Below are 27,135 nucleotides of genomic sequence, written 5' to 3' on the forward strand. Positions count from 1 at the left end.
TCTCTCTCCACTGCCCTCCCATCCTTGCCCCCCCTTTCTTTCTCTGCTCTCCTTTCTCCTCCCTACCCCCTTCCCTTCCCTCTCTCCCTCCAACGACAATGAACTAGATCAAATAGTCTGTCTACTCCAAGAGGATCAGGTTAGTCAGCCCCAGGGGCCCTTCCTAGTCCCCTGAAGGCCAAACGTTCAGAGTAAAATAAAGAGCTGCTCGTTTCACCCGGGTTAGAGGCAGGGCTCTCCACACCCCGAGGACACTCATTTTTCAGGAATCAGAGGTGTGTCGTGGCTGCCTGTCCACTGTGGCTGCTTTCCCACCTCTGGCTGCTGGCTCCCACCTGGAGGAGGGACTGCAAGGTGCCCTGTGTTTACAGGGCCCCAGCCGAAGGAAAGACTCCACAGCCCTGGAACTGTGGTGCTCACAGGACAGGCTTTGGCGCAGCTTGCCAGCTGAGGGCCTGAGCTGCCCGCCCCACCCCGCCTGCCCCACCCAGCCCACCACAGCCAAGGCCCCTCCGGGCGGAGGACGTTTAAGCTCCAGGGCCCGGTACTCGCCCTGGCCCTTCCAAGAGCCTGGGAAGAGCCCAGCATTGTGTTCCCAGGTCCTATGTTTTTGTAAGATTTGTGAAAGAAATATAGTTTAGCCACAGTTGGGGTCAAGTGCTATTTCTGTCCATGAGACTTCTCTCCATCAGGATTCCCCCCACCAGACTTCTCCTCTGGTCAGAGGGCCTGGAGAGGTTGTGGGCATGTGGGGGGGTCCCCTCAGGGAAGCTGAACTGGGAACACATTTAGTTTGCCTTTAGCGGGATAAGACTGTGTGCCCACAGTCACTTCTGTGCAAAGCACGTTACTGCCAGTCACCCGATGCAGGTGCAGCTTCCAGGAACAGCGCCTGGGCTGAATCAAACACGCATGTTCTGTATACCTGGCCTCAGAGGTCTGTAGGCAGTGTATTCAGTGGTGCAACATATGCACCGAGAATTGTCTCTCAGAGTTGCATGAAATGAAGTTTATCAGAAACTGTCTTTGCAGGGCACATACCTGTAGCAGCACTGCACACGGGCGAGTCTGTGAGCAGCACTGCACACGGGCCAGTCTGTGTGGGCAGCACTGCACACGGGCGAGTCTGTGAGCAGCACTGCACACGGGCGTGTCTGTGTGAACAGGCAGGCTGTGATGCCTTCCAGCTCTCGATCATTTGATCAGTCTGGCTAGAGGGAAGGCTGCTCTATCTTCCTGTTCTCTCTAATACAAAATTATTATCATATACAGAGTTTCAAAGTATGCAGGCAAAACTTGAAAACATACTTTAACTGAAACTTATTTTAGGGGTGCATCAGGCAGTTAACTAATTAGACTGTTTTATATGTTTCCTGGATTTTGAGATATCTTTTGCATTTGCCAGATTTTAAAAGTGTGTGACTTTTGGTAATTTATTTTCTAAAGCCATTTTCATAAAAACTCCCCTTCCCAAATTATTTGCTTCAGGTCCCACACACCTGGGTCCTCCCCACTGGCGGCTTCTGTGGGCTTCTGGACCAAGGATCAGGTTTTTGTGCCTTGGGAAGCCTGCTGCAGCCTGGGCCCGACATTCCCAGAGCAGTTTGGTCAGTGAGTCCGGCAGGGGCAGCAGGCAGCCCTCCCTCCAGGATCCCTGTTTTGGGGGCTGCAGGGGTACTTTTCCTGAGGGCTCCTCTCCCAGGTTTTCAGGCCTGCTCTTGCTGGGAAAGATAACAGCAAGGAGCAGTCTGGTGCTCCAGTTGTGCAGATCTCGTTTGCCATAGGTCTATGTGAAGTTCTTTAGATTCTGGGAGAGGTAGGGTGGTTTCCTGCCAAACCTTTCCTCTGCTTTGTGTTGTGTTTGGGTCAGGTCATCTGACACACATGACCTCAGCAGGGCCGTTACCAGTTTTCTGTTTTCTTTAACAGAGTTGGTGTGGACCTGGATGAAGACCTGAAGGAAGACCCCTCACACCAGGCAAGTCAACGAAACTGTGCATAGACCCTAGAGATAAGAATGTTCTGTTCCATGGAATGTTCCATGCTTGTCCCGCATGTGGCCAGGAGGCTGTTCTAGAGGAAGCTGCTTCTGCAGATAAAACTAATCAGATGACTATAAAATCCACAGGGATTCAGAGAGTCAGTAACCTCTGTGTAACCTCTGGAGTGTTTAGACCTCCTCACATAGACCTGTGCCCTGTGTGGCAGCAGGAAGCCTGGGAACTGCAGGAGCAAGAACATGGCTCTCGCTGGAGTTCCAATCCCCGCTCAGCAGCTTGCTAGCTAAGTAATCTCGGTGAAGCTTACGCAGTGCGTGTCCAATGCATGTCGGGCCTCCAACCCACGGACGTGTTTCTGTTGCGTGACTTATTCGTTAGGTCTAGGTGTACAGAAACATTGAAAGTTTGCAAAAGCACAGCAGAACTGTCTAAGTGAGCCGTTCCTCACTTAGCTAAGCAACTGTTATCTGCAGAGACCTGAATATCCTTAGGGAAAATTTTTCAGAACAGTCTGTTTTCCCTCCAGAAAGGGAAGTGTATCCTGCGAGCTCTGGATTTGAACCTGACATCAGGTAGAATCTGTCACTGCAGCTTTGCCTTATCATCTTTGAACATCTGTGTGGGAATGTTACACCTTTTGCTGAAGTTGCAAGTAGTGGACATGATCGACTAGCATAGTGAATAAGTGATGTGGCGTAAAGAATTGTGTATGATCACATCAGAGCCTGAAGGGGACCCTCTCTTACTTGATGGCTTTCCGTAGAGCACCGTCGGGGCTCTGCTGCCCAGCACCGCTGCCTTCGGGTCACATAGACAGAAAGACGGAAGGAGCCGGTGCTCCACAGAAGGTGACATTAGTGATGGTCCAGCTCACGGGTGCGTTAATATGTTGTCATATGTGTCCCAGGCCAGGCCGGTGCTGTTTCTGGGCACTTCTTTGTCCAGGAAACACACCCAACTGCAGGCCCGAGCAGAGCAGCGCCCACACCCTGGGCCTCGGGCAGTGTGGTGCCCTCAGGACGGGGCCCGTCCCCGCACACCGGTGGGCACGAGCAGCATGGCGCCCGCACCCTGGGCCTCGGGCAGTGCGGTGCCCTCAGGACGGGGCCGTCCCCGTGCACCGGTGGGCACGAGCAGCATGGCGCCCGCACCCTGGGCCTCGGGCAGTGCGGTGCCCTCAGGACGGGGCCGTCCCCGCACACCGGTGGGCACGAGCAGCATGGCGCCCGCACCCTGGGCCTCGGGCAGTGCGGTGCCCTCAGGACGGGGCCGTCCCCGTGCACCGGTGGGCACGAGCAGCATGGCACCCGCGCCCTGGGCCTCGGGCAGTGCGGTGCCCTCAGGACGGGGCCGTCCCCGCGCACCGGTGGGCACGAGCAGCGGCCGCGAGCGGGGTAGCTGACGCACAAAGCGTCGTCACCTCATGCAGCTGAGCTGATTGTTCTTCCACGTCGACTTCCGTGTGAACTTGCCCCCACTCGTGTGTCTTCTTCTTTACGAGAAAACAGAGTAAGGAAATTCGTCAGAGGAACGTCCGTCGCCCTCCCCGCTGGTGCTTTACAGCCGCGTGTGCTCGTCTGTCCATGAGACTGCCCGCTGGCCCAGCTCCTTCTTACAACTTAAATGTCATTTATTTTAGCTCATTCACGCCATTGTTGATTCCGTAATAAGTCTTTCCTGAGATACTTAAACCAGTAGAAACTTTTTTTGCTGTACGTGGTACTTGGATCTTAGGCACGTTTTTTACCTGTTTGCACCTAGTTTCCCTGTGTGCAGAACGTGAAGGATACTAATGTCCGCTTCTCCCGGCTGTTATGGCAATTCAGTGAAACTGTATCTGTAAAACTACCTAACAAATTAGTTAAACCCCATCTTCTCTCTTATGAAGGATTTGAAGCAGCTTACACCACCATGTATAATAAAATTAAAGTAAAATATTTTTATAACAATTTTAAAATTCAGTAAAACAATAAGAGCAGAAGGTCAAAGCCAAAGGAGAAAGAAGAATCATAAACAGTGAGGTAGAAGGTCCTGTAGACCTCTACAGCTGAACCACAGTAAGCTTTCTTGTAGCCGACGCAGCGGGAAAGAAATAATCGGTGATGCACTGAATTATTAACATTAGAGGGAAAGTATGCTCTCTCCTCAAGTGCTAAAAACTTCACGGCCACTGCGTTTTAAAAGAAGTTTCTCGCGTGGGGGTCTCCGTGGGGACTGATGAAGAGCAGCCTAAATGTTAACTAATATAATTTGCATGGTTGCTACTGAACTGCTGCTGCTTCAAAGTAACTTTTATTTGGGGAAGCAGGAAGCTTCTGAATAAGGATAACGTTTGGCTACATTTCAGAAAGGGGTTTTCTCCTTGCCTGGGAGTAAGTCTTGTCTTCAGGGTCAAGTCCAGCAAACAGTGGGCTCAGGCTCTAGGAACAGCCACAGCAGCCACGCAGCTGCCACTCAACCCTGTCAGGGTTTTGGTTTTTGTTTTGGGGTTTTTTGTGTGGTTTTTTTGGTACTTTCCAAATCATGTGTCAAGAACCTCTCGGCCCTCATTTTGCCCGACAGCGCGCTGCTGATTACCAGCATCTGGCGCTCATTCTGGCTGCAGAGCGTAAGCCCTGTCTCGGGAGGATGGCGGAGTGCGCGCGTCCGCTGGGTCTGCATTTATTGAACTGGGCTTGCATAACAAACAGGGTCATCTTCGCACTGCCAGCCTCCTGGAAAAAAGACGCTATTTTTACTTATCAGAAGCTAAAAATTTCGGAGATAGGTACAGCAATACTGATCATGCACTCTCAAAATCAGTAATAAACATATTTTTAAGAAAATTTCTCTTTATTTATGGAAAGTTTAAAAAAGCCTTTGGGAAATATGAACTTGTAACTGGACTAACCAGCCATGTCACAGCTTGCGAGTGGGAAACGATGCTGCACTCTCACTTGTCCCTGGCCAGAAGCGTTAGAAAACATGTTCCACCTGCAGCTATTAAACTTTAATTAACTCCACTTTGGGCTACTTTGAAAAGTGGAAGGTCTTGCCGTTGTGAATCCTATGCCTCTTAAATAATTTTCCTTCAAAGGACACACACGAAGCAAGCCCGGGAGCCTCCCGGTGCCCACCGGAAGTTCCCTGTAAGCGACTGTGCTCGGAGGCAGGGCACAGGGAAGGGGCTCCCTGAGCGCCCCCTGCCTTCCCCTCAGCAGGAAGCCCTGCTGCCCAGAAGGGCTGCCACTGGCACTCCTCTTTCCCATTTTGTCCTGGTTTCCTAATGGGCTGGGTGCTGATAGTGTTGCTACCACTCTTCCAAGCACCTTATCTACATTAACTCACTCATTTTTCAAGATAACCCGAGTGTGGACTGTTATCCCCGTGTTGCAAATGTAACTGTATACAGTACTACCCTAGGTCCAGTGTCCCGTGTTACTTTTGCAGGTTGTATACAAAAACATAATGTGATGGACCAATTTATAGGAGTTAAACTTAGTAGTTACATGTTGGGGACTCAAACGTTATTCACGGGTTTTCGACGTCACGGGGGTTCAGTGTTCCTAAACCCCTGTGTTGTTCAAGAATCAACTGTACTAATGCCCTACTGTTGATCAGAAGCCTTGACCCATAACATAAACAATTAACACGTATTTTGTATATATACTGTATTCTTACAATAAATTAAGCTAGAGAAGAGAAAATGGTATTAAGGAAATCATGAGGAAGAGAAAATAGATTGACAGTATTTACTGAAGAAAAATCTGCATAAGACTTCCAATAAAGATAGTGGAGTACATAAACTCTGTGCTCACCTCCTCCCACGACCACATCAAAATTATAACTAAACTACAGGGCAGCTGTCACTGAGAACCACCTGAAATCTAGCTGAACAGAAGACATACAACTGAGGATAAGAGAAGAAGTCACATGGAGACTGGTAGGCGGGGCAGAGACAAGGAATGGGCTGGTCCCCCACCCATGTGTGGCAGATAAAAATCAGGAGAAGTATCTTGATTGTGGAGGTCCTGCTGAGGAGCAAGAAGTCCCAGCCCCACACCAGGCGTCCCAGCCCAGGGTTCCAGTGCTGGGAAGAGAAGTCACCATAATTTCTGGCTGTAAACACCGGTGGGGATTGAGACAGAGGGAGATGGACGGCTGCTGGAGTTGCAGGCAGTTCGTCTTGAAGGACCCATGCACGGACTTACTCGGACTCACTCCCTCTGAGCTCCAGCACTGGGGCAGCAGCTCAGAAGGCACCAGGGACATTTGGGAAGAAGCTGAATTGCCTGGCTTTAGGGCAAGAAGGGTTGGAGGGGCAGCTTTCTGCCCGAAAGAAGTGCTGGCAGAGGCCATTGTTCCTTTGCTGAGCTCTCCCACCACAGAGCCAGTAGGCAGGGCCATATCTGAGGCTCCTTCAACCTGGTTAACACTGCCCTGCCCTGGTAATTCCCTGCGACACAGCCCCTCCCTGCTTTTAGACCCACCCAAACCAATTCCAGTAGCTTTTTCATATAAATAACCTGCCTTGGCTCATGCTGTGGAATTTTTAAAATCTTTCAAAGGTTTATAAGCCCCAAATAAGCAGCATCTGGCCTCGGCATGCCTAGTTCCTCTTGCTAAGGGGCCCCAATCCAAGCACTAGTTCAGCCCACCTTAGTTTGCACCTTAGCCTCTCCCAGGCTCCTCCAAGCCCAGCACGAGCAGCAACCATCTGCAGGTCACTTTGTAGCTCATCTCAAGTGGCCCTGGGCTAGGCACAGGCCGCAGCTGACCTTGGCCTGCACCATAGCCCCTCCCAAGAGAACTAACCTCCTGATGACTAAATTTAGACCATACCGGAGCACCACTTAACCACCTCTACAAACAACAAAAACAAAGGGCAGACTTAGCCGGCACCAGAACACTGCTAAAGTGAATCTTGGTCCATGGGCTCAGCCCCTTCGTTCCCACAGCAGCTGATATGCTACGATCATGGCCAGTCCTCAGCAGCTAGTCAGCCTGAGCGTCAACCCCGCCCACTGGCTTGCGGACAACAGTCAAGGCTCAAATACAACAAGGAGGTGCACACAGGCCACACAAAGAACACACCTGGCTCAGGTGACCAGGGAGACTGCACCACTGGGCCCCACAGGACACCTACTACATAAGGCTATTATTCCAAGACTAGGAGACATAGCAGATCTACATAATACTTAGAAACAAACACAGGGAGGCATCCAAAATGAAGAGACAAAGAAACATGTCCCAAGTGAAAACACAGAGCAAAACTCCAGAAAAAGAGCTAAACAAAATGAAGATAAGGAACCAACCAGGTGCAGAGTTCAAAGCACTGGTTACAAGGATGCTCGGTGAGCTTAGGGGAGGAGTTGATGAACTCAGTGAGAACTTCAACAAAAAACAGGAAACATAAAGATGGAGATAGAAAACATCAATAAGAACCAGTCAGAAATGAAGAATACATTAGAGGGAGTCAACAGTAGAGCAGATGAAACAGAGGATCAGATCAACAATTTGGAAGCCAAAGTAGCAGAAAACACCCAATCAGAACAACAAGACCAAAAAAAAGAAAATCCACAAAAGTGAGGATAATTTAAGGGGCCTCTGGGATAACATTAAGTATAGCAATATCTGCATCATAGAGTACCAGGAGGAAAAGAGAGCAAGGAATTAAAAACCTATTAAAAAAAAAAATGATGGAAAATTATCCTAACCTGGGAAAGGAAATAGACATACAAGCCCAGGAAGCTCAGAGAGTCCCAAACAAGAGGAACCCAAAGAGGCCCACAGCAAGACACATCATAATTAAAATGCCAAAGGTTATGACAGAGGGAATCGTAAAAGCATCAAGAGAAAAGCAGTTAGTTACCTACACGTGAGCTCCATTAACACTGTCAGCTGATTTCTCAACAAAATTTTTGCAGGCCAGAAGGAATTAGCACAAAATATTCAAAATGGTGAAAAGTAAGGACCTACAACCAAAATTACTCTACCCAGCAAAGCTGTTATTTAGAATCAAAGGACAGATGAAAAGCTTCCCAGACAAGAAAAAGCTAAAGGAATTCAACACAGCAAATCAGTATTACAAGAAATATTAAAGGGTCTTCTTTAAGAAGGAAAAAAAATCAAAACTATGAATAATAAAATGGCAATAACTACATGCTTATCAATAATCTCTTTAAATGTAAATGGATTAAATGCTCAAATCCGAAGATACAAGGTGGCTGAATGGATAAGACAGGACCCCTACGCACGCTGCCTACAAGACCTTCAATTTCAGATTGAAAGACACCAGCAGACTGAGAGCAGCTCAGGTGTTGGGTAAAGACGACAGAGGTCTGTGATCCCGAAAGAAGGAAAGCAAGGGAGGCGAGCCTGCCTTCTCCTTGCCCCGCTGCCCCGAGGCCCTTTCCCAGGGCCGCGCCCGGGCAGGGTCTAGTGGACAGTGCGAGTCACGCCGCGAGCTGCAGGCGCGCTGTCGGGGAGGCCAGAGAGCGGAGCTGGGTGCTGCTGAAGCGACTGCAATGTTTCGCTGTTGTCACCATCTTGGGAAAGTTGCTTTAATTCTTTGAACTTTAATTTCACCATTTATAGATGAGGGGTTATAATAGTTACCGTGTTTGGTCAAGGTAAATATTTAATGTCATTTTATATATTGCACCTAATGTATAAAAAAGTGCTCACTAAATCGCAGGTGCCATCTTCCTCTACTTCCTCATTATTTCTGCTTTCTAGAGTGGGTAAGATAAATATATGGAATTTGGTCCTAAGCTGTAAAGAGTTAGTGGGGAGGGTGTATACTTTTGGATATTTAAGTCATAAGTTAAATATAGCCAAAATAAACTTAATGTTGGCCTAGGGAAAATCCAAGATATTTGCTGTGAAATATTCATTATATTATTTTCAAAATACTATTAGTTGCAATAACATAAAAACACCCATCTGGGTGAAATATTTGTAGGGGTGTAGTGTGGAATTTACATTCTGTGAGGCCAACTCCAACAGATAGGGGCAAGTATGGAAAAATGTTCATAATTGTTAACTATGGGGGATGTATATGTGGGAACCTTTATTCTGTTTTCTCTAAGTTTATTGGGAATATTTGAAATGTTTACAAGGCAAAACAAAATTTTTATTTATCTATTTATTTTACATATATCTTTATTGATTTCAGAGAGAGGAAGGGAGAGGGAGAGAGAGATAGAAACATCAATGATGAAAGAGTCATTGATCGGCTGCCTCCTGCACGCTCCCTGCTGGGGGTCGAGCCCGCAGCCCTGCATGTGTCCTGACCAGGAATTGAACCTCGATCTCCTGGATCCTAGGTTGATGCTCAACCACTGAACCACACTGGCTGGGCCAAAATTTTATTTAATAACTAAATGATCCTCCCACTGGCTAATGAATCTCTTCCCCCTTGTGACCTTGCAACTCTAGACGACTATGAATGATAAGTTTCAATTGTGCGGAGAACAGATACTTCATTCTTCCCCACAGGAGTGCTTTCTGGTTCTAAGGGACTCCAGGTGAAGGTTTCTGGGAGTTAGCGAACAAGTGTCCGTCCACCTTGCTCACACCCTTCATACTCTTACAGACACTTTGCCATGTCCCTCCTGCCCGCTGGCCTCTGGCGCAGCCCTAATCCTTCCCTCTCCTCTTGTTCTGCGACTGAAGTGGCGCTTCTCTGGACCTTTCTCACTCTTCTCTGACTCTCTTGAGCTGCAGTGACCAGAACTGACCCACTAGGTTACGCTGAAGCATAAATGACAACCGAAACAAAATTTCACTGAAGGGACTGTTGGAAGCAAAAATAGAATTGGAGGTTAGCATTAAGACAGCCCATAGAGAAGCAAGCATAGTTTTAAAAAGTGAAATTATTTATGAAAATATGATAATTAATCTCATTGTAAAAACTGGCAGATTGCAGATGGCAGAAAAATGAGTTTTTTAAAATGATTGTTTTACTACTTCCAAGTTCCAAACCTTCCATCGCACATAGAATAAAATCAAGCCCAGCACCAAGGCCAATGATCCAGCCCCTTTCTGTGTCTCCCGCTTCACCTCCACCCACTCCCACCTGGCTCACTGGGCTCCAGCCACATGGCCTTCCTGCTGCCCGGGAGGCACAGCATCCCATTGTGACTCCATGGCCTCCAAGCTTGCAGAACCATCTGTGGGACTGCTTCCCCAAGTCCCACGCGGTTCTCTCCTGCGTGTCATTCAGGCCTCTGATGAAGCGGCACCCTCTCGGAGATGCCTGCCTTGCCCCGCCAGGGGCCTCTCCTCCATCGCTCTCTTATCCTCTTACCTGCCGAATTGTTCTCATTCTCTGAATTTATGGTGGGTAGTTGTTAACCTTTCTGTTATCAGTGTCTGCATTGGAGTGTAAGCTCTGTGAGGATAAAGACTTTGAATTGGTAATTGCTGCATTCTCCTCACACCTAGATTAGTGCCTGGCGTGCGTGTGTTGTATGGATATGTCGATGGGTGGGTGCGTGGGTGGGTGGGTGGACACCAGTTACAAGTAGAAATTCTGGAACAAAAAGACTGTCCGAGCTCACATTCCACCTCTCTTCACTTTGTGTCCTTGGGCAAGTTATTTAATTTCTCTGTATATATGTTACCTTTGTGAATACACTTTGGCAACTACGAAGAGTTATGCCTCATCATTTGATGATCTCTTGCCAACTCCACTCCAGTGCCTTTCACATCTAGAACTTATGACTCCAACATATCATTCTATTAGCTCTTTCTTGCTACATAACAAAGTATCCCAAAATTTACTGGCTTAAAACAACAAACATTTATTATCTCACAGTTTCTATGGGTCAGGAATTTGAAAGCAACTTAGCGAGTGTTTCTGACTCAGTGTCCCTCATGAGGTTGAAATTAGGATGTCAGCCAGAGCTGCAGTTGTATGAAGGCTTGGCAGGGGCAGGAGGACCCACTTCAGGTGGGCAGGAGGCCTCAGCTCATCATCGCTGGCTATTACAGGGCGACGACTCAGTTCCTCACCATAGGATCTCTCCATAGAGCTACTTGAGTTTCCTCACAATATGGCAGCTGACTTCCCTCAAGTGGTCCAAGAGAGACAGCAAGGAGAAAGCCACAGTGTCTTCTTATGACCAAGTCTTGGACAGAACACACCATCACTTCTGTCCCATTCTATTGACTAAAACTGAGTCACCTATTACAGTCACCACACAATAGGAAGGAAAATTAGTCTCCATCCTTTAAAGGGAAAAGTACCAAAGAATGTGTGGATATACATTTTAAAGTCACCACAATATTATATTAATCTGAACCAAACACTTCTCCCTGGCTTAATTTGGATCTACTACACAAAGTTATTTGAACCAGGCCCTTTCTTTTAGCTAAAGTGTGCATTTAGCCCATCTGGCAGTATATCTATGATGTCTATGTCATTTTGACAGTTTTACTCATCCTTACTAGTTGTCTCCCTAAGCATGTATTTTCTGACTACATCTTCTTGGGAACATTTATGAATTTATCATGGCATGGGGAAGGCAAGAATATTTGTATAAAGTACTTTCCATGTGGAGGCTAAGAATTAATGACTTGCCTTTTAAAATGTAAATTCAAAGAAACTTCCTATTGACTCTCAATTCTCTTATGCTCCCTCCTCAGAATCCAGAAATATTTCACTTTAGGGGCACAGAATCTGGTAATTACAAAATCAAGATGATCAACTTGAAAATATTACATAAATAATTTCAGACTGGGGGAAGATGGTAGGACAACCTGCTGCCACCAAATCCCACTCCAGGGTTCTTGAACAAATGCTCTGGAGCCCTTAAGGAGCTCTACAGATTGTTATGATAATTATTTGTCTTTGTCACCGTTCTGTGAAGCTCTCATTGACATTAATGTTGAATGTGAAATCTTGAGAAATCGAAAGGAAAATCTGTTCTCACTCTTAGTCCATCGGATCCTCCTGAGATGAGGAGCGATCCCATAGGATTCCCCCAAGCAGAGTTCATCCAGCTCGCTTCTCAAAGGCCCACATGTGAATATTGATAGAGGAACATATTTACATCTGCTTAGATGTTTTTCATCAATGTTAATACAACAAGCCATTCCTTCTTGTTTCAGCGTCTGGTTTTCACAGATTTCTTGCTGGCGACTTTTGTTTTCTCTCAGGGGTCCATATAAGCCACAAAGAGCACTGTCAGGATTTTTCTCTTTCCCTCTCCTGGGGGTGATGAGAGTGAGTGAGGGGATCACTAAAAAATCAACTACTCGCTCCCTACTGTGTTCAGTCTATTCTCATGTTTGAGGAGAAAAGGGAACGGTATCAACAGCCAGAAATTGCACATCCATCAAACACTGCTTCCCAGAAGTATCCCGGGCAAGGAAAAGTTGAGATTTGATGCTCTTGAGTGTCCAGTTCCCACTGACATCTGTGAAACATGGGGAAGAGCTGGTATTTTGTTACTCGGTGGTGAACACAGAGTCAGATCTCAAGTCTTGGTCTTCAGGTCTGGGCCCTATGTTTGTTTCAGCATGCACACTACTTCCCCTTTGGATAAAGAGACTCAAAAGAAAAGAAACATTTCTAGTGATAAAGAAAATACCCCCAAGTTCCAGATTCTGATTCTGATGACTCCCAGGCCCACTGTCCTTGGGGGTGTGAGCTGATCTCTGCCTCAGAATGACCCGGGTAAGCTGGTGCTCCTGCTGTCCCCTGCCTGCTGGCCCTCCCGGACTGCCCGCTGTGTCTCCTCAGCAGGTTGGGGCCCGCGGGGCGACGTGGGCATTCCCTCCAAACGTTTACCTTCAACCTCCAGTGCACAGCAGGGCACACAGGAGACTAACTCATTTATTTCTAGTCATTTATTGATGTCCTTTCATAACCAAGTTATTAAGTCATCAATAACTTCAGAGATATCAACGAATGGACCCAGAACTGGGCCAACAGATATTTAAGATAATACACTCAAAACTTCCTAGGATGAGCAGGACTGTCGATGCTGGGTCATCAGTGGAGAGTCCCTCACCTGGGGAAGCATGTTTTTTGTGGTATTCTAATTGGAAACCAGTTTATTTCTCTACAAAGTAGTAAAAGGAAAAGCATCTCCAGACTCCTAAGTAAGACAGCATTTGAAAAAAGATTACATGTGTTACCATTTTTCCAAAATGCTGCCTCATATATGTTTTTCTCATCAACTGAAAAAATACTACCCTGGAAGTTTTGCAAGAAATAGAGCCTAATCTCTTTTGGGGGTGTTTGTGAGTTCTGACATATTCCCCTTAGAAATACAAGAAAATAATATAAAATTAAATAAAATAATAAAATAAAAAATAAACTAAAAATTAAGTTAAATTACAATATAAAATAAAATAATAAAAATGAAATAAAATAAAATAAGAGAGGGAAGGGGAAAAGAAAGGCAGGGAAGGTTTCTGAGCCCTGGGTAACCCTGAGTCCAGCACCTAAGACTGTAGGAACATTCCTACCACAGGGGGGCCATGGGTGTCCGCTTGGGGTGTATGAAGCTGCTCCACCTCACCTCCATGAGGACCCGGGATCCTGGACTCAGCCCCTTATCCAGATCCCTCTTTTACCTAGTTTGCTCCCCACTTACACCCCGAGGCCCCATCTAGACAAGAAGAATCTGGCTGCTGAGGGACCACAGTGTGCTTGGAAACCTCTCTGTGCCCCTACTTGCCTCAGTGCCTCATCTGTAAAATGAGAATAATAGTAGAACATACTTCATTACATTGTTATAAGAATTAAGAGTTTTTATATGAAGCACTTAGAGCAGCATCTGGCACACAGTATGTTCAACAAGTGTTAGCCATTGTTGTTGCTGTTTTCATTATTAAAACTACAGTATTTTCATGTGATTACATCCTCAGCGACCTGCCAGCCCAATTTTTTCTGTTCATTTCACAGAAAATAACACTGCAGCCCCAGTAGCCTATTGAACAATGGCCGTGCTTTCCCAAGTTTAAAGGCTCAGTGAGGTACTAGCAGAAGGAACACCATGCAGTCCCACTTCCAAATTCCAGCTCTGTCACCTGCTAACTGTGTGACTCTGGGCTCACCTCTTCCCTTCTCTGAGCTTTGCTAGGTCCTCACCTGCAAAACAGGTATAGCATGACCTACCTTGATGGATCATTGTGAAAATGAGAAATAATGACTGGAAAAGTTAATGCCTGGACAGTGTGACCAGCGTGCTGCCTGGGAATTAGTGAGCATTCAGTTGCTGGGGACTGTCATAGCTGCACCAGACCTGAGCCCGGCTGCTGCTCACTGGGTGCCAGGCTTCCCGGCCTTGGCTGCCAGCCCAGCTCACCCCCGCACAGCCCGTCGTTACTTAAAAACGAACAACCAAAACCAACAAATTTGCTTACACTCCTTCCTGTCAGTTTTCTTCAATAACTATCTTGTCATCAGTAGGTATTATCAGCTATCAAAAATTACATGTGCTTGTTGATGGATAAAATTCCATAAGTCCCTTATGTTCTTAAAGAGAAGGGGAGAGAGCGAGAAAGAGGGAGAGAGAGGGGGAAATAAAGAGGGGGAAAGAGAGAGAGAGGGAAAGAGAGGGGGAAAGAGAGAGGGGGAAAGAGAGAGGGAAAGAGAGAGAGGGGGGAAAGAGAGAGAGGGGGAAAGAGAGGGGGAAAGAGAGAGGGAAAGAGAGAGAGGGGGAAAGAGAGAGCTCTCACTCTTGGCCCAGAGTATTAGAGTTTAAAACCAGCTGAGTTTAGGGTGAGCCTCTGCCGGCTGAGCCCCAACATGCAGTATCTGTTGGGGAGATGGCAACACCCTGTGGATGATGCAAGACGGTGAGACACGGTGTGCAGCAGCCGTTTTGCGACTCTGACCCCTTTGTTGAGGTAGAAATAACTGGAGAAAGGTTCCGGGACAGGTGGAAATTGAACCAGACACTTTGCTTTCCTTTTGGGGAAGTATGCTGAGTAATGAATAAATTCTAACTCTAGGTAACAAGGAGTAGTCTTCTGGGTCTGTCAGAAAACAGATTTGTGGCCTGGTTGGCGTGGCTCAGCGTTTGATCCAGGAGCTCTCGTAGGATCCAGGAGATCGCAACTTGATTCCCGGTCAGGGCACATGCTTGGGTGCGGACTCCATCCCCAGTGGGGGGCGAGCAGGAGGCAGCTGATCCGTGACTCTCTCGTCACTGATGTTTCTCTCTCTCTCCCTCTCCCTTCCTCTCTCTGAAATCAATAAAGATATTTTTTTAAAAAGAAAGCAGATCTGTGGGACTCTAACATCCATAGGGGTGGGGCGGGAAATGGGTTCCAGGGCCAACTTTGAGGAGCACTTTCCTCTTACAGTCTTCCGATGCTTGTTTATAAAGGAAAGGTGCTGAGGAGGCCTGTAGGTGAGAAGCCTGTTGAACGCAGCCGAACCCTTTCTTTCCTGAGCGGCTGGCACGGAATCCCCATCACCGGCGTGTAGAGCAGTGGCTGGCAGGGAAACACTGTCTGGGAAACTGTGCAGTGTTTGAAATCTGATCTTAGTTTTATTGTGAGTCTCTGCTTCAGCCATTTTAGACAAAGGATAAATGGTAACCAGGAACGAACCACGTTTTGCTTTCTTGTGTCCCATTTTCCTTGTAGGCGTAGAACTGTAGCACCTGCTGGTCCTCATGTCTCAGAGCAGAGCACAGCCCTGTGTGTCCAGCTACTTATCATTAACCGGCCATCGAACTGTCTGGGAATCAGCAGGAAATAAACAAAATAAAATGGAAGGAAATGAACTTGGATTCACTGAGGGCTGGCTTTGGAGCAGCTGGTGGATGGCCATTATCTTCCGTGGGTCATGATTTTTTGAAAATGTTCACGTTATTACTGAACTGTGAATTCATGAAACAATTTGGGGATGGAAACCGTGGGCACAAACAAAGCAGTGAAGCTCACGTTAAGATATAAATGCCCTTAATGCCGGAGAGAATTATAACCGAGTGAAGCCCGGAGTCCTCCTAATGTGGAAAGTGGGATACGCAAAAGAAGTAAAAACGCCGCTGCGTCTCCTTGCTGCACGGCGTGGTCATGCTCACCTCTCCCTGAAGTGCTCGGGAGTTGTTCACCTTTTTTCTTTCTCTCACGCTTTCACCCCTGCTCTCACATAAACGTGCACCTTAATTCCTTCTTCCCCCTCACTGTGGCCCTTTTGGAAAAAAAGGAAGAAAAAATGAGACAAGTGCATTCAGTTATTACAGGATTCCCATAGGAACATCTGTCCCAAAGCAGGAGGATTCAAAAAATTAACCATAGCAACTAGTAGTGATCTATCGAAAGAACAAAATAAAAACTCGTTTAAAAAGTATTAGGCTGCCAGAATCCCTGTAGTCTTGACCTTCTGGTAAGTCATAAATAAATACCATCCAGATTTGACAGAACTACACTGCAAAATTCCCACAACAGCAATCTGACAGAAATATCATTTTTATTTGATGTCTAAAGTGGTGTTTCTCAGCTGTTTACTAAAATAGGAATTACTAAGAAAAGTAAATGTTGACTCACACCCGGGCGGGCGTCTGGTCCAGGGCAAGGTCTCGGAGCTCATTTGCATGATAGCTGCTTTCCCCCGGCCTGGAAAGTGTTTAACGTAGTTAAATTTAATTGGCTTTGACATATATTTTTATAGTAACAATACATATATCACACACTGATGTTGATATTAGACGTAAGTGTTCTGTGTTGATCATGTATTCATTGTCTTTTTCAATTGTCTGTCTCCAGGAAGCAAATAACTTGGACAAAAGCACAACCAAAGCCGAGAGCGCTGGGCTCTTCCGAATGTGGTACAGCTTCGACCACAAGTATCCTTGACAGAGGTGCCCCGGCCCGGCAGGGGGACGCCGCGGCCACCGCTTCTCGCTGAGGTGCGCACTCCTGCTCCCCCGAAACACAGAAAGGTAAAGCGATTTCACCCCTAGATTTACCAGCCGCAAAGATTTCAGAAGCTCGAATGCTGTGTGGCCCATACTTACGTTGCAAGAGACTACAGTGAAATCTCTGAGTGCAGTATTTCCTAATGTCAGGTGACAAAATCACAGAGTCCTGAAGGACCCATCGGTTTCACTTCTGCGACCGTTTTCCCCTCTGTAAGGATCTTTCTTCTGCTCCAGTGGGCCCGAGACCGGTCACAGCTCCTTCTCCTTCTCCCGGAACCGCTGCTGTCCTTTGGTCGGTGGGTAAATAGTGAAAGAGGAGGCGGGGGATGAACGCGCCGAGGAGAAAGGTGCTCCCGCTCATTATAAAATAACACGGCAGCGGTGCCTCGGTTTTCGAATGTCTCCGTTGACAAACATTTCGGTTCATGGATGCTGTAAACCCAGCAGCAAATGCTTCGGGTTTCGAACCCGCCTCGGAAGTCAGACATGCCACCCGGCTTCGGCTGAGGGCAGGGTCCTGAGGCCCAGCCGTGGGCTGCTGATCCCTTGGTTTTGGAACATTCCAGAACTCGAACCGTCTTCGGAGCGGATCGCATTAGAAAACCCAGGCAGCACTGTACTTGGTTTCAGTTGGTTGAGGAAGCTTTGCCCAGTGAACAGCAATTTTAAAGTTGTAGCAACAAGAGTCTACACGGGGCTCAGCTGCACCTTGCCAGGCGACCTCAGGGCTGAGCGCCCCCGAGGGTCCCTGCGGGCGTGAGGGGCGGGCGGCCCGTCCGCTCCCAGCTCCCAGGCAGGAGCCCGGGGAGGGGCGGCACCGCCCTGGAAGCTGGGCTGCTGGGCCTCCGGAGTTGGTTTTCCGTAGTCTCGGGCCCCTCTTCAGGGGAGACATGGCAGCCACTGGGTGATTTCAAAGCGTCTGTGCAACGGTGGAAGCCAGAGAGATCGGTGAGGGGAAGGAGAATTAAGAACAGAGTGAAGAATTCAGAGAGTCAGATGAAAAAGGGTGAAATGGAGCAAGGAGAGGAGGCGAGACGCACAGGGGGATCACCGCAGGAAGGACGGGGGCACAGCGGAGGAATGAGTGTGCAGGGAAAATTAAGGAAGAGTGAACAGAGCAGCCCACTGAAGGCCGCAGAGGTGAGCAGAAGCAAAAGAGGGTGAGAATTAGAAAGCAGTGCTGAAAAGGCAGAGCATTCGAGAATCACAGGGCGGCGATGTGGAGGGGGTTTCGTGAGGCTGCGGTTGTTTCTCTGTGGCTGTTACCTGTGGGCAGGTACCTTCCTGCTCCACCCTGAGCTCTCAGGACGGCGTAGGTGGCTGCCACCTTACAAGCAGCCCTCTCGGCCATCAGCTATCTTTTGGAGGTCCTGGTGTCTTACCAACCACCCAGCGCCTTCCTGGGGAGGCTGGTTCTTACAAGGTTATGCTGGGCTGTGTTGCTGGTTGATTTCTTTTCTGGAAACAACTTCCCCTGCCCTTGCTTAACGTATCTCATAACCAAATTGGTACAAAGTGAAAAAATATGACTAAAGGTGCATCTAAAGGCTGCTTGGTTATAACAAGATGTATGGTAAGAAAATGGTAAATTGGAAATGAGATAAGAGATGTTTTTGTTCACATTCTGACCGTGCTGTGAGGAAGGCTTTATAATGAAGAACGGTAATAAAGGGGAAATGTAGCTTTAAACAAGAAAATGGAAGTGGGAACCCACCCAAATTCTAAGCTTAGGCAGCAGGGCCGAATTCAGGCGATGCCGTGGTTTTTACCTCACTTTTCAGGGAGGGTTATGTCCATGTAAACACAGACAGACTAGCAACCAGTCAGTGCAGATTCATACTCTTGGTGGCACCTTTCTTCATGGTGATGTGTCCTCATTCATTCTAGAAACTGCAGTGCCGGCCTCACCACACAGACATGTTTTCACTAGACGACAACGTGTTAGTGCCCCAGCCGTGCGCCAAATGCATGCCCAGGAGGAGCACACCCCAGCTCCGCTCTGTGACCTCTCAATATATCTGCAATTTTAGAGACAAATTATCCACTTGGCATTATGTTTATACTATGCTCACCTGGAACCCAGGCAATGTGCCCATGAACCTCATAGGTGGGCTATGCTGGCCCCACCCGTGGGGGGATGGTCCTCCCATCCTGGGGTCAGGTTGACTGGCTGAGCCAAAAAGAAATTGTGAGGCTGAGAGAAATTGATTATGCAGTTTGGAGCTGCTCAAGTTTCATTTCATTAAAATTACATCATGCAAATGAGGCATCATAAGAATTACTGACAAGAGCCCAGCCAGCATGGCTCATGGGTTGGTGTCAACCCATGAGCCAGGAGATCAGGGTTCAATTCCCAGTCTGGGCATGTGCCCGGGTTGTGGGCTTGATCCCCAGTAGGGGGCATGCAGGAGACAGCTGATCAGTGACTCTCTCATCATTGATGTTTCTCTTTCTCTCTCCCTCTCCCTTCCTCTCTCTGAAATCAATAAAAACATTTTTTTTAAAAAAAAAGAATTACTGACAAAAAGAAGAAGAAATAAATCTTCGTATGCACCTGTATCAATCAGGGCTCTCTAGAGAAACAGAGCTGGTAGGAGCTATACACACACATACACACACACACATGTACACATGTATATGTGTGTGCACATGTATACACACATACAAACACACGTACATGCATGCATACACTACACATGCATGCAGGTGTGAATGTGTACATGTGTATACATATATACAGACATACACGTGCATGAATACATGCATACATGCACACAAATGTGCATGTGTATATGCATATACACACATGTATACAAATGTGCATACATATACACATACATACATGCAAAAAGAAATGTTTTTCCAGGAACTGGCCTATTTGACTGCAGCCAGCCAGTGTGGGATCTGCCGGGCAGGTCAGCAGGCTGGCGTCTGTGGGTCGGGAGCTGATGCTGCAGTCTTGAGGCAGAGCTTCTTCCTCAGGGAAGCCTCGGTCTTGCTCTAAGGGCTCCCATCTGACTGGGTGGGGCCCATCCGGGCCCACCCGGGCCCACCCACATCACAGAGGATCATCTCTACTTAATGAGCTGGCGGAAAGGTTAGCTCACTCTGGAGTTCCTTCCCAGCAGTGCCCAGATTACGGTTAATTGGTTAACTGGGTAGTCTAGCCAAGTTGACACATAAAACTAACAATCACAGTGCTCAATTCGCAGCCAGTCTATGCCTAATATTCAGATCCAAGGGTAGAAAAAGACTGAATTTACCATCATTATCAACAAAACAAGCCACTGTTGCTCACATAGTTTTGTTTTGTTTTTTACTATTTTGTAAAATACTGAATGCAACGTACATTTCCATAACAATTTTCCAAAACCACAAGAGAGTAAAAGTAATAAAAATCAACATTTGATGAGGACAGAGAGTGGGCAAGCGCTGTGCCGAGTGTTTTGCGCTCATTGTTTCATCTCACCCCACAGCTCCGAAGAGGGTAACGCAGCACACGCGGGCTGCTGGCTGTGCCAGCCTCTGCTGAGCCGGCCTGGCCGCGTCCGCAGCATTGCTGGAAGCTGTGCGCCCAAATCGATGACTAATTAAGATTAGTGTGACTCAGCGTGAGCAGCAATGCTGAGTCGTGCAGTGCAAAGGAGGCCCTGAGCAGGGGAGGGGAAAGGGTGGGACTGAGCACTGGCCCCTTGCACTGGCTGCATTACTTCACTTCATTCTCACAGCCACTCTTTTCGTTGTATTTCATTTTTACAAGTACCTTTTCTGAGATGAAAGAAACAAACCTTCAGAGAACTTAACTTTCTTAAGGTTCCACAGCTAGTATCAATTCTGTGACCTGAGCTCAGATCTGTCTCACTCTAAGTCCATTAGTGCCCTACATGGACTTTGTCCTGACAACTCTCTGCCCACGACACCCTATCTACATGTAAAGCCCAGCCCTGCATGTCCACAGAATCGCCATCACATCCGTGGGTAACCAAGACTGCTCACATGTGTGGTACAGACTGCACATCTCAAACATCTGTGAAGATCCATGGGGTGATGAGGTTGGGGTTGTTGGTCACCCCAAGAACATCACCATAAAGCAGCCCCAAGTTCCTAAGTCAGGTCCCTGAGTTTTCAGGGCCAGAAAGCTAAATATGCGAAGACTCCAAGAATGGCTTGTTTTATAGAGATAGAAGCTCCCCAGCCGAGCTCAAAGGAGGAACAAGTGTAAACCAGACACCAGATCCTAAATCATATATGCCCCCATGGGGAGGAATATTCTTTCCCAGCCATGGGAGGGCTCAAGTCACAGTGTGGCCCCTGGTGTCTACCATCCCCCTTTCCTGCTCTTGCTCCCTGGCCTTCCTGAGACACACCAAGCACAGTCCTGCTTCCCGGCCTTTGCACTGGCTCTTCCCTCCTGGGCAGGCTCCTCCCGCAGACAGGCTCAAGCCTCCTCAGTCACCTCTTCCATTCAACTTGTCAGCAGACCCACCTGGCTCTCATTTAAATTAGCAGTCCCAACAGGAGCACCCTTTTTTCACCCTCTCCCGGCTTCATGTTGGTAACCCTTATCACCATCTCACACAGTATGTGCTTTATTTGTTTTAATAATATTTGTGGGAGGAAAGGAGGGAGGGAGGAAGGGAGGAAGGGAGGAAGGGAGGAAGGGAGGAAGGGAGGAAGGAAGGAAGGAAGGAAGGAAGGAAGGAAGGAAGGAAGGAAGGAAGGAAGGAAGGAAGGAAGGAAGATTTGCTCTCCAGGGCACCATCATTCTAGACACTGATGCAGCTGGAAAATCCAGTTAATTGTCTGGAGGTTGCTCGGTGAGTCTGGAAGCAGAGCAGGCAGACCAGGTTTACTCTTACTGTCCTCACCAGGCTGCCCTTCAGCATTCAAAGGGCACAGCCCGTGTAGACATCCACCCTCTCCAGCCCCAGTGTCCCTCCCCGAGGCAGGGACAGCACATGACTGACCCCCAACGGTTGATCCACCCTTCCTTAGGCTTCACTGGTGCACCTGAATTGGTGCATTCAAGCCTGGCTTTGGCTTAGAAGCCGCTCTCGGGGTAATTTTGAACTCACCTCTCTCGCCTACCATGTGTTCATTTCATTAATATAAAAACTCAAAATGGTAGAGGCACCTGCCATCCTCTCTAACAGTCTTTTCTGATGAGGAGTTAGGAGTAGAAATCGATGCCCTTTATTCAGATTTTAAGTCATCAGACAAATGCTTAGGCTCACAGTGTAGCAGCTGGTGCAGGAGTCTTGTCTTATCCCCTGTGACTAATGGCCCTGCTGGGCTGTCTGCTTCCTGCAGCCCTTCCATTCCATCGTTTATCATCTCTCGTGAAGCCTGTGTGTGTGTTAGTCTCACAAATGTGAATGACACCAGATAAGAAGGACCTTTTCCAAAATAAAAAGGGCAGCCTAAAATAATTTTTAGCACTTCCTGTATACTGATCTGAACTGAAAATCAGGGGCTGTCATGCGGTTGCCAACATTTTACATAAGTGTGAATAAAGTGCAGAGGTAACAATGGGTTGGCAAGTCGGCACGGTAACAGAATTCCACGAAGCCACGTGGACGGCGCCCTTCCGGCAGTGGCCGGAGCGCAGCTGCGAGGCGGGCGCCCGGCGGGTCTGGCCCGCAGGTGGCAGGGCCCAGCCCCTCCAGTGCCAAAGTGTAACAGCCGGAGCTGCGTTCCAGCAAAAGTAAACTGCAACATCAGGATAATTTAAAATGATACTTGCGCCCAAGTACTTAATGAATTTAAGTGCAATGGCACTGTAGTCTTCCCCTTCTAAAGCTTCACAGAATCCATTGCATCCCACACAGTGACGCTTATTTTAAATCACAGGACTGAATGTCCTGAGCAGTAATTTCCATTTTAAATGATGATCACTGCACTGCAGTTATTTCTTATTCCCACTGGCTGAAGCTGCCATGAATTATTTATTGGGCTGGTACTGTGGCCTTGTGAATGACTTGAGTTTACTTCTCAAAAACTCAGAGGATCGAGGAATGGTAGGTCTGTGATCCCGGTTTTACAAATGAGGCAACTGAGCCCAGAGAAGGAAAAGGCACACCTGAGGCCACTGATGGACTGGGGGCCAGCGTCTGTAATCAACAAAAGGCAGTCTAGGTCCCCCTGAGGAATCCAAGGGACCTGGTTCAGTGGTCAGTCCACTGACTTCTGGTCGCGTCAATATGTGGGATGCAACTGGCTGTAGGTGGCACACAATTGGTAGGTCTGTGTGATGGTTTCTCCCCAGCAGAAGCTTCACCAGTCGAGGGCAGGGTGTGTTTTACTTCCAGTAGCAGCAGGAGGTATAGCAGAAGAAGTATGTAAGAAACCCTTCGTTCAATGGGTGCTTTACTGAGTGCCTACTGTGTGCCAGGCAACACACTAGTACTGAAGGCTCAGCAGCAAACGGGGTAGGCATGGTGGGCCCTCATGAAGCCTTGCTTATTTGCCTCATTGAAATGAATTATGACCCTAAAGCCCCTTGAAATAACAGGTGGTCCTTCAGGTAACAAAGAGACTCTGGCATCTCCAATTTAATGAGGGAACTCTTTAATTAAATTAGATTAGGTCACCCTCACTTGCAAAATGTGAGATAACTCCATACGTGGTTTCAGAGAGCACCAAACTTTCAAAATCTTTGAAACAAGCATAAGCAATAGTCTTTCTAAAGACTCTCTAACTACATCCCCGTGGTATCCCCATGCGGGTGCACACGGCCGTGTAACTGCTGCCCCAGGGAAGGGGACTGTAGGGGGAGCCGCGCTTGCCGGGGGCAGCAGGGCAGCTACCCCCACGCAGGCAGGTAGTCCCTCGGGGACTCAGCCTCTCTGTTGGCTGTCCTTGCCCTCTCAGGCACTGGCGAAGAGAGATGTAGTTAGCACCTGGCATAGCACCTCAGTGAAATGAAGTTAAAACTCACTGAAGGAAACACTGGCTTCCTGGATCCGAGTGTTCCCGTGACTTTTTGGTGAGACCACTGGAGGGAAGTGTTCACGATACTTGGAAATTTGATCTGTCTTTTGTTTAGGTCATAACTTGGGTCTTTCTTGATGTCTTCTATATATTGGGAATAATAAATACTGTCCTTCATTTTAGCCAAATCCATTGGGAAAGTTGGCTAGTTATTAAAACAGGTTTCTACAGGTGGTAACTGGTTCCCTTGCCTCTCAGAGCCCAACCACATTAAAACAGTTAAGCGGCGCCGCTTCCACAAGACCCTGTGGCCTGAGCACACCCAGTGCTCCTCAGCAAGACCCCAGCCCTTCCCGGGTACTGACAGGCGACTCACCGGTGACGTTGTGAACTGCTTTCCCAACATGCCGGAGCCCCCACTGTGACTGGAAGAAATTGTGGGTCCCAAGTTGATAACTGGGTTTTCCACGATGATCCCAGGATTCTATGAGCTTTGCATCCTTGATTTGTTCTGTCTTGTTCCCTGTAAAATTTTAATGGTCTCTCATTTCATCTTCACTTTAAGCAAACAATATGAAAATTTGAATTTATGCAAATAAATTCAAAAGGTAACTCCCCCTCTTCTAGCCTGGATTCACAAAATAAATTTGTTTAAATCCAGTTTTTAAAAATGTGCTGAGCCAGTTCTCATTGCAAAGCCCTGTGTTAGACTCTCCTCACTTGATTGTCTGTTCGCTTGTTCATTACGTGTTTGTTAGGAGCTGCCCTGTGCCAGGCATTGCCCTGGACACTGGGAATATCGCCATTGACAAATTCTCACAAAGCTTGCGTTCCAATCTGGTTCGGTTTTTAAAGCTCTGACTTACGGATGTCTCTCAGGAACATGACTGTGGTAGAAAGAAAAATGCACTTAGAATTCTATTCTTGGTTTTGATCAAATAGAAACGCGTCTGGTTCCGAGGTCAGGATGTACTGATTTGCCTTTGTAGCCTATCCACTAATGAGCTGTGACTTTTAGGGAAGTTATTTACCCTCTGCCTCAGTCTCTCAGCTGCAAAATGGGAGTACTAGAAGTCCTTACCCCACAGGTTTGCTCTGAGGATTAAATAAGTTAGGCAGTGCCCACTACTGCTAACTGTGTTACTATTGTTACTACCTGCTGATGTCTGCATCTCCAGGGAAGCATCATGTAATGTGTTTACTGCTCACTGTCATTTATTATCTCCCAGTGACCAAAATATCCATTATTTTGTATGCTTGTAATAATTTTTTATAGTTAATATCTCATTTATTTTTTAATTTTTTAAAATTTATCTTTATTCTTGAAAAGAATACACATGTCCCCTTTTCCCCCCATTGCCTCTTTCCACCCCATACACACTCCCCACCCCAGACCTTCCCCACACTATTGTCTGTGTCCATGGGTTATACATATATGCATATAAAGTCTTTGGTTAATCTCTCCCCACCCATCCACCCCACCTTGCCTCTGAGACTGGTCAGTCTGTTCCATGCTTCTATGTCACTGAATCTGTTTTGTTCATCAGTTTATTATGTTCTTTAGATTCCAGATATAAGTGAGATCATGTGATATTTGTCTTTCTCTGACTCGCTTGTTCTGCTGAGCATAATAATCTCCAGGTCCATCCATGCTGTCCCAAAGAGTAAGAGATCCTTCCTTTTTATAGCTGCATAGTATTCCACGGTGTAAATATCTCTCAGCTTTTCTATCCACTCACCTACTGATGGGCACTTGGGCTGTTTCCAGATCTTAGCTATTGTAAACTGTGCTGCTATGAGCATAGAGGTGCATATATTCTTTCTGATTAGTGTTTCAGGATTCTTAGGATACATTCCTAGAAGTGGGATCACTGGGTCAAAAGGCAGCTCCATTTTTAATTTTTTGAGGAACCTCCACACTTTTTTCCACAGTGGCTGCCCCAGTCCGCATTCCCACCAGCAGTGCACTAGGTTCCCCTTTCCCCACACCCTCACCAGCATGTGTCATTTGTTGATTTGCTGATGGAGCCATTCTGACAGGTGTGAGGTGACACCTCATTATGGTTTTAATTTGCATCTCTCTGTGATTAGTGATGTTGGGCATTTTCTCATGTGTCTCTAGGCCATCTGTATGTCCTTTTTGGAGAAGTGACTATTCAGGTCCTTTGCCCATTTTTTAATTGGACTGTTTGTCTTCCTCTTGTTGAGTTGTATGAGTTCTTTGTACACTTTGGAAATTAGCCCCTTATCAGATGCATCCTTGGCAAAGATGCTCTCCTGTGCTGTGGGGTTCCTTTGTATTTTGAGGCTGATTTCTTTGGTTGTGCAGAAGCTTTTTAGTTTGATGTAGTCCCATTTGTTTATTTTCTTTTGTTTCTCTTGCCCTAAGAGATGTATCGGTAAAAATTCCACTACGTGAGGTATCTGTGACTGTACTGCCTGTGTTTTCTTCCAGGATTTTTATGGTTTCACAACTTACATTTAAGTCTTTTATTGATTTTGAATTTATTCTTGTGTATGGAGTAAGTTGGTGACCTGGTTTCATTTTTTGCATGTATCTGTCCAATTTTCCCGACACCATTTATTGAAGAGACTGTCTTTACTCCATTGTATGTTCTTGCCTCCTTTGTCAAATATTAACTGACCATAATTCCATGGGTCAATTTCTGGGTTCTCTGTTCTGTTCCATTGATCTATATGCCTGTTGTTATACCAATACCAGGCTGTTTTGATTACAATGGCTTCATAGTACAGTTTGATATCTGATAAAGTAACAGCTGTATTTTAATACCATTACAAATTCCTCAGTCTTTATTTTAAAAATAAAAGGTTCCACTTAGGCTGTTAAGATCAGACATAATTCTTCTGATCTGGTCTTAAGAACATGGATGTAGCTGTATGTCAGGTAGTTCTTTTGTGTGTCCTATTCTGCACATGCAATTGTTTTATTTATGATTTTTTAAGTTATAGTTCATAGTCACATAGTTATCTTGAGATTACACCACAGATAGCAATTTGGACTTGACGGAGAAGTCAGCAGTCTTTCTGTTCCATGTGGAGGCAGCCAAGCCCTGGTGGCAGCTGCTCTGCTTGTGCCTTCTCACCGTGAAAAGACCCTTCCTGCTGCACTGTGTGTTTGGTCACCAGCAATGAGATGTTATAGTGGACGATTTCTAGGTCAGCAATGAATCATCTTTATGAGGAATAAAGGGAAAGGAAAAAGACTGAAAAAATATATATGCATTACCTCAATGTTGCCAGATTTAATTTTAATTTTTAATATTTCTTCTGCATGGAAAAGGGTTTTTTAAAATTTTCTTTAATTGCTGCTTGGT

General features: G+C 46.8%; 1 protein-coding gene across 1 annotated transcript in view; it reads left to right on the top strand.

Annotated features, from left to right (window-relative positions):
* SLC9A9 (solute carrier family 9 member A9) overlaps positions 1-27,135 on the top strand; it is a 485,438-nt gene that overhangs the window by 372,345 nt on the left and 85,958 nt on the right. The window contains exons 13-14 of the mRNA XM_081137930.1: positions 1,930-1,978; positions 16,716-16,795. Of these exons, the coding sequence (XP_080994056.1) occupies positions 1,930-1,978; positions 16,716-16,795 (129 nt within the window). The remainder of the gene's footprint in view (positions 1-1,929; positions 1,979-16,715; positions 16,796-27,135) is intronic.

Source organism: Miniopterus schreibersii, assembly GCF_964146895.1.
Source record: "Miniopterus schreibersii genome assembly, chromosome: 5".
NCBI lineage: Eukaryota > Metazoa > Chordata > Mammalia > Chiroptera > Miniopteridae > Miniopterus > Miniopterus schreibersii.